Below are 13352 nucleotides of genomic sequence, written 5' to 3'. Positions count from 1 at the left end.
ACTGGAACTCTATTAACAAACACAGAGTTAGACACCATCTACCATCCCTGAGAGAGAGAACACCGCATGAAATGACATCACCAACCCAAAGAAACCCAAACATATAAATAGAAAGCAGGAATTATCAACAGTGCTTCACCCAGAGGCCCACTGAAGATGTTACCTAGTAGGGTGACAAAACGTCTGGAAGTGAACCTTCCAGCTCAGTGAGCAAACCTACATCCTTGGTTATTTACTGTTCATCATAGAATGCTGGGGAATAATGGAAATGATACATTGAGCTTGGTCTTGTTTATGGGATTTGTTCATATGAATATCCTGTGAGCTACAGAAGGCAGGGGGAGTTCTGATATGGCCTCCAGTCTGGAAAACAACCCGCCGCCACCATCCACAGTCTCCTACCATGAATCCAATTGGCAAGTTCATCCTGAATTTCATGTGCTCTAACTTTCCCAATCAGTCCACCATGCAGAACCTTGTCACAGACCTTACTAAACTCCAAATAGACAACATCTACCACTCTGCCCTCTTTCAACGGAATCAAGTGAGTGATTTCCCTCACACAAGGCCACGCTGACTATCCCTAACCACTCCTTGTCCCTCCAAGTTCATGTCAATCCCCCCCTTTCAGAATCACCTTCAGATGATCCATTGAGATGAGGCTGGACAAGGGGAGGTTCAATGTAGGATAACCCCCAGCATGGCCTGGATGGGCCGAACGGCCTGCCTGCTGTATAATTATATACACCCCCCCCCTCCCCCCTCTATTACAGGATGAGGGAACCTTCTCTCACCTGCCTGAGGACGTTCCAGGCGCTGGATAAATGTCACTTGTTGTTGATGTTCCTATTGGTCCGCTCCCCGGCGCGGGGTTTCCGCCCCCACCCCCTGGCCCCGCCTCCGGCGAGGGTCACCTGACCCGCTCAGTGCGCCGGCGCGAGACCGGGAGGCGGACGTGAAAGGGAGAATGGCGATGAAGGTTCATGTGGAATATTGGTAATTAATAATGTTTCATCATCAATAACGTGTGTGTGTCTGTGTGTGTGTCTGTGTGTGTGTGTGTGTCTGGGTTTGTGTGTGTGTGTGTCTGTCTGTCTGTGTGTGTGTCTCTGTCTGGGGGGGTTTGTGTCTGTGTGTCTGTCTGTGTGGGGGGGTGGGTTTGTGTGTGTGTCTGTGTGTGTGTTGGGGGGGTGGTGGGTTGTGTCTGTGTGTGTGTTGGGGGGGTGGTGGGTTGTGTCTGTGTGTGTGTTGGGGGGGTGGTGGGTTGTGTCTGTGTGTGTGTTGGGGGGGTGGTGGGTTGTGTCTGTGTGTGTGTTGGGGGGGTGGTGGGTTGTGTCTGTGTGTGTGTTGGGGGGGTGGTGGGTTGTGTCTGTGTGTGTGTTGGGGGGGTGGTGGGTTGTGTCTGTGTGTGTGTTGGGGGGGTGGTGGGTTGTGTCTGTGTGTGTGTTGGGGGGGTGGTGGGTTGTGTGTCTGTGTGTGTGTTGGGGGGGTGGTGGGTTGTGTGTCTGTGTGTGTGTTGGGGGGGTGGTGGGTTGTGTGTCTGTGTGTGTGTTGGGGGGGTGGTGGGTTGTGTCTGTGTGTGTGTTGGGGGGGTGGTGGGTTGTGTGTCTGTGTGTGTGTTGGGGGGGGGGTGGGTTGTGTGTCTGTGTGTGTGTTGGGGGGGTGGTGGGTTGTGTGTCTGTGTGTGTGTTGGGGGGGTGGTGGGTTGTGTGTCTGTGTGTGTTGGGGGGGTGGTGGGTTGTGTGTCTGTGTGTGTGTTGGGGGGGTGGTGGGTTGTGTGTCTGTGTGTGTGTTGGGGGGGTGGTGGGTTGTGTGTCTGTGTGTGTGTTGGGGGGGTGGTGGGTTGTGTGTCTGTGTGTGTGTTGGGGGGGTGGTGGGTTGTGTGTCTGTGTGTGTGTTGGGGGGGTGGTGGGTTGTGTGTCTGTGTGTGTTGGGGGGGTGGTGGGTTGTGTGTCTGTGTGTGTGTCGGGGGGGTGGTGGGTTGTGTGTCTGTGTGTGTGTCGGGGGGGTGGTGGGTTGTGTGTCTGTGTGTATGTCGGGGGGGTGGTGGGTTGTGTGTCTGTGTGTGTATGTCGGGGGGGTGGTGGGTTGTGTGTCTGTGTGTGTGTTGGGGGGGTGGTGGGTTGTGTGTCTGTGTGTGTGTTGGGGGGGTGGTGGGTTGTGTGTCTGTGTGTGTGTTGGGGGGGTGGTGGGTTGTGTGTCTGTGTGTGTGTTGGGGGGGTGGTGGGTTGTGTGTCTGTGTGTGTATGTCGGGGGGGTGGTGGGTTGTGTGTCTGTGTGTGTATGTCGGGGGGGTGGTGGGTTGTGTGTCTGTGTGTGTATGTCGGGGGGGTGGTGGGTTGTGTGTCTGTGTGTGTATGTCGGGGGGGTGGTGGGTTGTGTGTCTGTGTGTGTATGTCGGGGGGGTGGTGGGTTGTGTGTCTGTGTGTGTATGTCGGGGGGGTGGTGGGTTGTGTGTCTGTGTGTGTATGTCGGGGGGGTGGTGGGTTGTGTGTCTGTGTGTGTATGTCGGGGGGGTGGTGGGTTGTGTGTCTGTGTGTGTATGTCGGGGGGGTGGTGGGTTGTGTGTCTGTGTGTGTATGTCGGGGGGGTGGTGGGTTGTGTGTCTGTGTGTGTATGTCGGGGGGGTGGTGGGTTGTGTGTCTGTGTGTGTATGTCGGGGGGGTGGTGGGTTGTGTGTCTGTGTGTGTATGTCGGGGGGGTGGTGGGTTGTGTGTCTGTGTGTGTATGTCGGGGGGGTGGTGGGTTGTGTGTCTGTGTGTGTATGTCGGGGGGGTGGTGGGTTGTGTGTCTGTGTGTGTATGTCGGGGGGGTGGTGGGTTGTGTGTCTGTGTGTGTATGTCGGGGGGGTGGTGGGTTGTGTGTCTGTGTGTGTATGTCGGGGGGGTGGTGGGTTGTGTGTCTGTGTGTGTATGTCGGGGGGGTGGTGGGTTGTGTGTCTGTGTGTGTATGTCGGGGGGGTGGTGGGTTGTGTGTCTGTGTGTGTATGTCGGGGGGGTGGTGGGTTGTGTGTCTGTGTGTGTATGTCGGGGGGGTGGTGGGTTGTGTGTCTGTGTGTGTATGTCGGGGGGGTGGTGGGTTGTGTGTCTGTGTGTGTATGTCGGGGGGGTGGTGGGTTGTGTGTCTGTGTGTGTATGTCGGGGGGGTGGTGGGTTGTGTGTCTGTGTGTGTATGTCGGGGGGGTGGTGGGTTGTGTGTCTGTGTGTGTATGTCGGGGGGGTGGTGGGTTGTGTGTCTGTGTGTGTATGTCGGGGGGGGTTTGTGTCTGTGTCTGTGTGTGTGTGTGTGTTGCGCGGGGTTTGTGTGTGTGTGTGTTGCGGGGGGTTTGTGTCTGTGTGTGGCTGTGATGGCTCAGGAATGTTGGCACTGCTCGTACCAATCCAACTATTCTCCTGTCGCTGTCCGGAGCCTGGAGCATGGTCTCATAGACATGGGTCTGTGACTGCACACCTAAACACTGCTACACTCTTCCAAGGTTTCTACGTCAGCTCTACTTGAGGACAGTGAGTTCTAGCAGTTCTCTTCATTCATTTTTGGATACAAACCGAGATGTATAGTATGGAAACACACCTTTTGGTCTGACGCGTCCATCCTGACCAGATATCCCAACCTAATCTAGTCCCATTTCTCAGCATTTGGCCCATATCCCCCTAAACCCCCGAAATGTTGCACCAGCCTCCTCCACTTCTCTGGCTGTTCATTGTGTATACTCACCATCCTCTGCCTGAAAAAGTTGCACCTCTAATACCTTTTAAATCTTTACCCTCTCATCTCCGGGAGAATGACCTTGTCTATTTACCATATCCATGCCCCTCATGATTTTAGAAACCTCTATAAGGTCACCCTTCATGCTATAAGGAAAACAGCCCCAGCCTATTCAGCCTCTCCCTATAGCTCAAACCCACCAAACCTGTCAACATTCTTGTAAATCTTTTCTGAATTCTTTCAACATCCCCAGCATTTTTCTGATAGGAGTGACATTAGAATTGCCTACAATATTCCAGAAGTGGCCTAACCAATGTCCTGTGCAGCTGCAACATGACCTCCCAGTTCCAATACTCAATGCTCTGACCAATAAAGGAAAGCATAGAAGAGGGGGCATTTTCAGGGCTGACAGACAGGCAGGGCAGGGCGTGAGGCTATATGGGTTGGAAGGAATTGAAGGGAACGGGTTTTCCCTAGTCTGTGGTTCTCAAAAAGCACAGCCGATCAGGCAGCATCCAAGGAGCAGGAGAATCGACATTTTGGGCGTTAGCCCTTCATATTCCCTCGTCTCTTGTTTACAGGGCACAGAGGCCTGAGGGACCTGTCACCTGCTCCTGTCTCTTGAGCCATGAATGAGATCAGAATGAAAATTTCCAACAAAAACAACCTTGTAGAGTATTGCTATGATGATGGTGACCAAGAAGTCTCTGGTAGTATCAGCTGCTGTTTTGTAATTGTTTAATTAAGGTCTGTTGTGCATGAAATACCTGTTGCAGGATGGGTCAAGTGACATTCTAGTACTGTGTTACTGGGTGACATGCTATTGGAATGTGAGTTCATACCTACATTTTTCATTACACAGCTCAGTAAAACAACCAATTTTGAGGATTTGTTATTTACTTAACAGGTTTTGAGAAGATTTGTAGCTCAGGTTGAGGTTCTGGATGTAGGTTTGCTCACTGAGCTGGAAGATTCATTTCCAGATATTTTGTCACCCTTCTAGGTAACATCTTCAGTGGGCCTCCAGGTGAAGCACTGTTGATAATTTCTGCTTTCTATTTATATGTTTGGGTTTCTTTGGATTGATGACATCATTCCTATGGTAATGTCATTTCCTGTTCTCATGGGGTGGTAGATGGGATCTAACTCGATTTGTCTAGAGTAGATTAGATTCCCCTACAGTGTGGAAACAGGCCCTTTGGTCCAACCAGTCCACACCGACCCTCTGAAGAGTAACCCACCCAGACCCATTTCCCTCTGACTACTGCATCTGACAGTTGTTTGTTGATGGAGTTCTGGTTGGAATGACAATAGACAATAGATGCTGGAGTAGGCCATTCTGCCCTTCGAACCAGCACCACAATAAACAGGACAGAGCACCGTTATAAAGGAAACATTGAGCAATAGCAGAAGATGGTTGCAATCCACTGACCTCGGGTTATGGGCCCAGCACGCTCCCGCTGCGCCACTCTGCTGCCATGCTGCTAGGAATTCTCGTGCGTGTCTCTGGCTTGTCCTAGGATGGATGTGACTCCCAGACTACTCAGATGGACATAGAAATGACTGCCTTCCTACTCAGAACCCTTGGCGTCATGTTAGTCCACAAACCCACCAACACACTAAAACAGCAGCTAGTGAACTTGAAACCACCAGGATATGTGAACACCAACTAGCCACAAAACGACATGACCCCCTCTCACTAGTATCCTCACATACGGATGAGGAAGGACACCACTTCGACTGGGGCAACACATCCATCCTAGGACAAGCTAAACAGAGACATGCACGAGAATTCCTAAAAGCATGGCATTCCAACTGGAACTCTATTAACAAACACAGAGTTAGACACCATCTACCATCCCTGAGAGAGAGAACACCGCATGAAATGACATCACCAACCCAAAGAAACCCAAACATAGAAAGCAGGAATTATCAACAGTGCTTCACCCAGCGGCCCACTGAAGATGTTACCTAGTAGGGTGACAAAACGTCTGGAAGTGAACCTTCCAGCTCAGTGAGCAAACCTACATCCTTGGTTATTTACTGTTCATCATAGAATGCTGGGGAATAATGGAAATGATACATTGAGCTTAGTCTTGTTTATGGGATTTGTTCATATGAATATCCTGTGAGCTACAGAAGGCAGGGGGAGTTCTGATATAGATAGTGACATGTGATACATTGAGTTTGAACAAATCTGATAGTGCAGTGCCCCCTCAGTTTCTTCCCCCTCATTCTTATTGATGTTGCAGCCTGGATTAAATGTTCAAGTCTCTGGCAAAGTCCTGAATTCCTGGCTTTCCGACTCAAACTGTGTGCACTTCCCCACTGAACCAAAGCTAAGGGCAAATCTAACACGGTGTGACAGGACCCATTGGATTTCAGGATGTTAACTGGGGGAGCAAGGTGGCTCAGGATTATTGTTGAGAATTTTAATTATGTATGACACTTCTGTCAGATAATTGCACTGACTGTTGAGGTAGTGTTAAGAAATCTGCTGTCATACCTTTTGCAAAATTTAGGGTAAACTCCATTCTTGTTTCTTTTGTAGTGGTGGATGAGGATATGGCAACCGCTATAAGGAACTCTCCAGTAACATCAAGGAGAAGTTTCCTGATGCGGAGGTCTCTGGAGACGTTGGGAGGAAAGGTAATACAATACGTTAATACCTTCTTTCAGGTGGATTGCTGGAATGATTGTAGATTTGCTTATTTCTCTTATTGACGGCGAAGAACTTTCAACGGCGTGCACTTTTGTAGATGAACACCAATAAACATGAAATCTGTGACCTTAGGAATTCCTCTGCTCAGAATAGCCAGTTGGCTAACCTGCAAGCATGCATTCAAATGATTCCATCCCTCAGGCATATTTCACATACGGGAGATGCTATTGAACAGCCCTATCTCTGGGTGGGAAAACAAATGTCTAGCCAGATTACACAACAAGGTCCCACAAGAGGTAGAATACTGTTTATGATGGCATACAATGGAAGAGGAATGTTTTCACTCTATTTTAATGCTGTGCTCTTGTCTTTAGGAAGAGATTAACACCATGGGTATGGGAATACATGATCCCAATGCCATTTTAATTTAACCCTCCTCCTTTCGCTATTTTTCCTTCACTCTGTTGCTGGTGCACTGGCCCTATTGGGATGTGTCTGTAAATTTTATTTTCATTAGAAAAATGAATGATTTGGCAATAGATTAGAAAAAAAATCCGGAGGTTGTAGTAGTATCTCATGACAGAAAAATAAAACACTGAGCAGAGAAATAGGCTGGAATGTATTATTTCCCGCTTGGACTCCTTGTTAACAAAAATGACTAAAGTTGGGCACTTTCTTTATTTCTTCATTTGTCTGCCTTTATATTCTGTGGTTTGGTTTATTTTTCTGTGTTTTAAGATGGCACCAGAGAGTGGCAACGTAGTATAAAACTTTTCAATGTATTTTGTAATAAGATAATTGTAACAAATAAATCCTATGATATTCTAATTTAGTTCTCTCTCTTTCCCTACCCTCCCTATAATTTGTTATTGTTGCATTGCACTTATTGCTTAATTAGTCAAATCTATGATTTAGTGGTGAGTATTTTTTTAAAAGAAATGCTAAGTTCTGGAGGCTATCGTGGCACTATGCTGTTGTCCCTCCTTCTGGGCAAGAACACCTGGGTTCGAGTTTCACTTGTTCCAAAGATGTATTGCTGCACACCACACCAGCCACTTTCTCCATTTATCCACTGCCTGGAAACCCCTGGGCATTCCAGCCTACTGTAAGGCAGTGGGACTTCATACAGGCGACCACGTTATGTGGGAGTGATCTACTGTCCATTAGAAACCCAGGGGTAAGAGTACCTGCTCACAGTCCCGTGTAACTGTAGGTTAAGGTGATCCACAGACTCCCAGCCCAATTGTTTATTTTGTGCTACTAAACAAAAGAAAATCCAAGGAACTGTAGATACTGGAAATCAGAAACAGTGTCATTTCAGCATCTCAGATTCCAGCATCACATTTTCTATTCGGGGACCCTGCAGCCTTCAGGGCTCAGTATTATGTTCAATAATTTTAGGCTTTAGCACCATCTCCCGTGTCCTTACCCCAACCCACACACACACAGCCCTGTCATCACGTGGGTTGCTACCACAAACAACCCATTATCAGCTGCTAACAATCCCCATGAGCAGGTTTTGATTCTCTCAGGCTGACCTTGACCCATTCACTTCTTTGTCATCTTTCCCTCTGTGTTTCCATGAGGACCCAAGATTAGACCATTCAATCATTTGAGCCTGTTCCTTTAATCTGCAAGACTGATGTAACAGGGTATTGTAGTCATAGGCTGGGCCAATCACTCCATGGCATAGTTTACAGCACTATCTTCATTAAGTATTCTAAGGCACATTGTAATTTGTGTGTTTCGATGATATTTTCTTTCTCTGACTTCAGGCAGCTTTGAGATTGAAATCAATGGGAAGCTGATCTTTTCCAAGCTAGAGACCAGTGGCTTTCCTTACATTGATGATGTAAGTAGACATTTGAATCCTTTCAAAATTGAATCAGATTTGGTTGCCCCTTACTCCACCTTGTTTCTTGCTCCATATCCTGGAGAATTTGCCAGAATCTTAGCACTGAAATAGACCAACAACTTCATTTTTAGGGTCATGGAGGTCTACACCGCAGGAAAAGGGCCTTCTGCAGCAGTTAAAAGCAACTTCCCAAGTATTTGAATCCCACTTTCCAACACTTGGCCTTATCAAGCCCCATTGAAAAATCATCTGTTCATCTGCATTGACTGATTATATAATGTTTGCAATCCTTACCTGGCTTTGTTCCATATTTTTGCAAGGTTTACTCGCTGAGCTGTAGGTGTGATATCCAGACGTTTCATTACCTGGCTAGGTAACATCATCAGTGGCGACCTCCATGTGAAGCGAAGCTGTTGTCTCCTGCTTTCTATTTATATCTTTCTCCTGGATGGGGTTCCTGGGGTTTGTGGTGATGTCATTTCCTGTTTGTTTTCTGAGGGGTTGATAGATGGCATCTAGATCTTTGTGCTTGTTTATGGCATTGTGGTTGGAGTGCCAGGCCTCTAGGAATTCTCTGGCATGTCTTTGCTCAGCCTGTCCCAGGATAGATGTGTTGTCCCAATCAGAAGCCCTAACCACTTTACCGTACATCAAAGAAGTTTCAGAAATGACAGCCAGATTATTGAGACCCCTTGGAATCCTAATAGCACACAAACCCACCAACACTCTCAAACAAAACTAACAAACCTAAAAGACCCAGTACAACCAAAACGTTGGCTTTGTCAACGTCATCTATAAAATCCCATGCAAGGACTGCCACAAATGCTACGTAGGACAAACAGAAAGAAAGTTAGCCACCAGGGATACACGAACACCAGCTAGCCACAAAAAGACACGACCCCCTCTCCCTCATAGCCCTACACACGGATGAAAAAAAACACCATTTTGATTGGGACAACACATCTATCCTGGGACAGGCTAAGCAAAGACATGCCAGAGAATTCCTAGAGGCCTGGCACTCCAACCACAATGCCATAAACAAACACATAGATCTAGATACCATCTATCAACCCCTCAGAAAACGAACAGGAAATGACATCACCACAAACCCCAGGAACCCCATCCAGGAGAAAGATATAAATAGAAAGCAGGAGACAACAGCTTCGTTTCACTTGGAGGTCGCCACTGATGATGTTACCGAGCCAGGTAATGAAACGTCTGGATATCAAACCTACAGCTCAGCGAGCAAACCTACACCCTAAACCCCCTTTGTTCCATATCTCTGTAAATTCCTCCAACCAATCCTCCAGTCATTATGCTTCTCTTTCTGGCCTTTGTGCTTCCTAATTCTAATCACCCAACATCAGCAGTCATGCTTTTATTTGCTTCAGAACTAAGTTCTGGAGTTGTATTCAGACATCTCTCCCTTCCTTCTCCTCCTTTGCTTCACATCTGAGAGTAAACTTAAACCTTCACCTTTCTGTCCAAATGTCTCCGGACACAGTTTTGCACTGAACTTCATTTGATTGCTTCTTTAAAAAGCTTTGTGACATTTGACTGTGTTGAAGGTGTGCTATAAATTCTCAATGTTGTTGTACTTGTTTAACAATATGCTCCAGGGAGGTATTCTTCAGGAAGTGTCTGTATATAAGTACATAGAGCAGTGCAGCACAGTACAAGCCCTTCAGACCATGATATTGTGCCAAGCATTTATCTTAATGTAAGATCAACACATGTTTGTCCAGCAGTCGCTTAATGTCTCTGACTCTAGTATCACCACCTCTGGCAGTGCATTCCATGCCCCCATCACTCTTTGCGAAGAACCTACTTCTGATATCTCCCCTAAACCTCCTTCCAATCACTGTAAAATTACCTCTCGTGACAGCCATTTCTGCCTGGGGAATAGTCTCTAGTTATCTACTCTATCTCTGCCTCCCATTACCTTGTGCACCTCAATCAAGTCATCTCTCTTCCGTCTTCTCTCCAGTGTGAAAAGCCTTAGCTCACTTCATCTGTACTCGTAATACAGGCCCTTCAATTCAGGCAGCATCCTGGTAAATCTCCTCTGCACCTTCTTTAAAACATCGACATCCTACTGACGTGACTAAGCAAAATGAGCCTGATACCTGTTGCACCTTTCTGTATAGCTGGCTAAACAGGTAACCTGAGGAGTGATTTTTCAAGTTGTGTTGGTTACTCCCCTCTCTTACAGGTCCTCAATGCAGTCCAGAAAGCCAGCGATGGAGAAGAAGTACAGAAAATTGTCAAGAGTCAGGCTCCTTGTGTCATCCTGTAGCTCAACCTAAATGATGCTTCCTGTCTATCTGCTACTAATCTGTCATATTTTCAGAACTTAAACTTGCCTTGAAGTCTGTTCTAGTTTAGATCCTGAAGATGTAAAAACAGTGGAGGCCCAGGGGAGTGTGAATGTTGGGCTTATTATTGTCAGACTCCAGAATTGCCGGTGGATCATTTATTTTTCGAAGCTGTCGTGACCGGTTTAGATTTCTCCGCTAGCTCATTCTGTATTGTGTATAATCTGTCAGTGCTGCTTGTCTGAGCTTATCAGACAAGTGCATTTTTAAAATAATTCTCCCATCCAAACTAGCGCGTGCGCACTCTCTCACTCTCTCTCGCACTCTCGCACTCTCGCACTCTCGCACTCTCGCACTCTCGCACTCTCGCACTCTCGCACTCTCGCACTCTCGCACTCTCTCACTCTCGCACTCTCTCACTCTCTCACTCTCTCACTCTCACACTCTCACACTCTCACACTCTCTCACTCTCTCACTCTCTCACTCTCTCACTCTCTCACTCACACACTCACACACTCACTCACACTCAGCTCCTTGAGCAGATGCTTCAGGCATTCAATTAATCCTAGGATTATGCCAGGGTTGCTCTTAAATACAGTAATATATTGCCTTGTCCACTCCGTCATGTAGCTGAAATCAGGGCCGAAATCTAGCTGAAAGTAACCAGATTCTGTTGTGCTGTTACTGAGAATCTGAAAGGCTGGTTGGTTTGCACTGATCACTGTCTTTCAGTCAGACAGCACCCACAGAGCAGGAGAATATGTTGAGTGCTGTCCAACTGACTTCTCTGACAGTTGATGTAAAATAAAACAATGATCGGGAATTCTGTCAACTGACACTTCCACTAACCCCCTCCCAAACTGCTCACCAAACAGGAAGATGTGGTAATCTGTGGCAACTCTCCCAGTGTGATGAGAAGGTCAGATTAACGCACCATCTCAAATGCCTTTGGTCTCAATGCTGCTGCTCTGATGTTCTGGTTGACCTGTTAAAACAGGAGACACTACATTCGACCATGCTGAGAGAGGCAGGTTCCTCTCCTTCCCTTCTATCAGTGAGGAGTCCTAGTTGCATAATTGATGTCAGTCTGTGCATGGTGGCTGAGCAGTGTAATACTATCCTCTTGTTTGGGAGGGTACTGTGTCTTTGCTTTCTTTGCGGCCGTGGACATCATTGGGATTTTCTGAAAAATTTGCTGAACAATTGAAATTGTTGACTTGCTGCAGCTTTAGAATTTGGATCTATGAATGACTATTTTAACTAAAATTAATGGTTAAATTATGAAAAGAAACAGATGCCAATTTCTAATGGCAGAGCAGGTTTACAACTTGAGTAATTGTATTTTAAAATGTAAGAATTATGCTTTTCGAACTTTGATGTATTTCAAATATAATTGAAATATCTACATGCTAACAGAATTCGTGTCTGTCGTTTGTAAAAAAAAAAGCAAAAGTGTTGAACATCGAAGTCGGGAGTTCAGATAGCACTCACAAGAACTATGATCCCAGAGTTCTTAGGGGAAGTCCTTCAGGTGTGAGGGCATAGGATACAGTATACTCTAGGAGTCTTCAATATTGATAGCAAAGAGTGACTCCGCAGCAACACTGTTGGCCAAGCCCTTAAGATCATAGCTGCTAGACTCAAGGTGCCAACCAAGAGAGAAAGATCTACCTAACCTTGTTCTCACTTGTCATCGATTCTTCATCAGATGAGGGAGGACAGTCCATGATAACAAGTAAGAGGTTTCCTTGCCATGTTTAACCTGATGCCATGAAACTTCATGGGGTCAGAGTCAATGTTGAGAATTCCCAGGGCAGCTCCCTCCCAACTATATATCACTGTCCTGCTGGTGAGACATGCCATATCCAGGGATGGTGATGGTGGTGTCAGTGGCATTGCCTGTAGACTATGACTCCATGAGTATTACTGTGTCAGGCTGTTGCTTGATTAATGTGTTAGAGAGGTCTCCAAGTTTATCCCTTTAACCACAGCGGTTAGTAAGGAGGACTTTACAGGGTCGATGGGGCTGGTTCTGCCACTCTCTCCTCCAGTGTTCAGGTTGATGCCAGGTGCCCCTTCTAATTACACTTTTGTTTTGAGACTTTGTAGAGGCTGGTACAATTCAAAGGGTTGTGAGGCCATTTCAGAGAGCAGTTGAGAGTCAACCACTGCTGTGAGTTTAGAGTTTAGACTAAGTCAGGATGATCGATTTCATTCCCTGAAGGACATTAGTGAACTGGATGGGCTTTCTGATATTTGACAATGATTTCATGGTCATCAGTAGATTCTTACTTTGAGTTTTTTATTTAATTCAAATTCCACCATTTGCTGTGGTGGGGTGTGAACTGCTTCCCCAGAGCATTAGCTGAGTTTCTGAATTAATACCTGATGAAGGGCTTTTTGCCTGAAATGTAGATTTTCCTGCTGCTTGAATGCTGCCTGACCTCCTGTGCTTTTCCAGCACTGCACTCTCGTTTCCGAATCAACCACCTGACTATAATACCACCAGATTCTGGATTAGTAGTGCTGGAAGAGCACAGCAGTTCAGGCAGCATCCAAAGTGCAGCTAAACCACTAGGTCAGTGCCTCCCCAGTTTTTTATTATTAGTTACTTTCAGATTGAAATTAAACAGGGGAAATAATTACAAGTTACAAACTAAAAGAGCAGTGGGAAATTTTTAAAAATTAAGTGAAGAACTATGTAAAATAGAGATGTTGTACCTGCATGATGTAGGAGCTGGTGGACCCCATTGTGGTTCCTAGTGAGCACATCTGCAGTAATTGTTGGTTGTTTGGGGAAATCTGGCTCAGAGTT

The 13352-nt window shown here is 46.6% G+C and overlaps 1 protein-coding gene across 1 annotated transcript; it reads left to right on the top strand.

The window, feature by feature from the left end:
• Nucleotides 1-892: 892 nt before the first annotated feature.
• Nucleotides 893-11955, top strand: selenow2a (selenoprotein W, 2a). The gene is made up of 4 exons (XM_060848658.1): nt 893-996; nt 6257-6354; nt 8143-8219; nt 10435-11955. The coding sequence occupies exons 1-4, from the start codon at nt 968-970 to the stop codon at nt 10516-10518; spliced, it is 288 nt and encodes a 95-aa protein (XP_060704641.1). The 5' UTR covers nt 893-967; the 3' UTR covers nt 10519-11955.
• The last annotated feature ends 1397 nt before the right edge of the window (nt 11956-13352 follow it).

The sequence above is a fragment of the Hemiscyllium ocellatum genome, chromosome 32, assembly GCF_020745735.1.
Source record: "Hemiscyllium ocellatum isolate sHemOce1 chromosome 32, sHemOce1.pat.X.cur, whole genome shotgun sequence".
Taxonomy (NCBI): Eukaryota; Metazoa; Chordata; class Chondrichthyes; order Orectolobiformes; family Hemiscylliidae; genus Hemiscyllium; species Hemiscyllium ocellatum.
The sequence above is the reverse complement of the archived record's forward strand: the minus strand, read 5'-3'. Positions and strand labels throughout refer to the sequence as shown.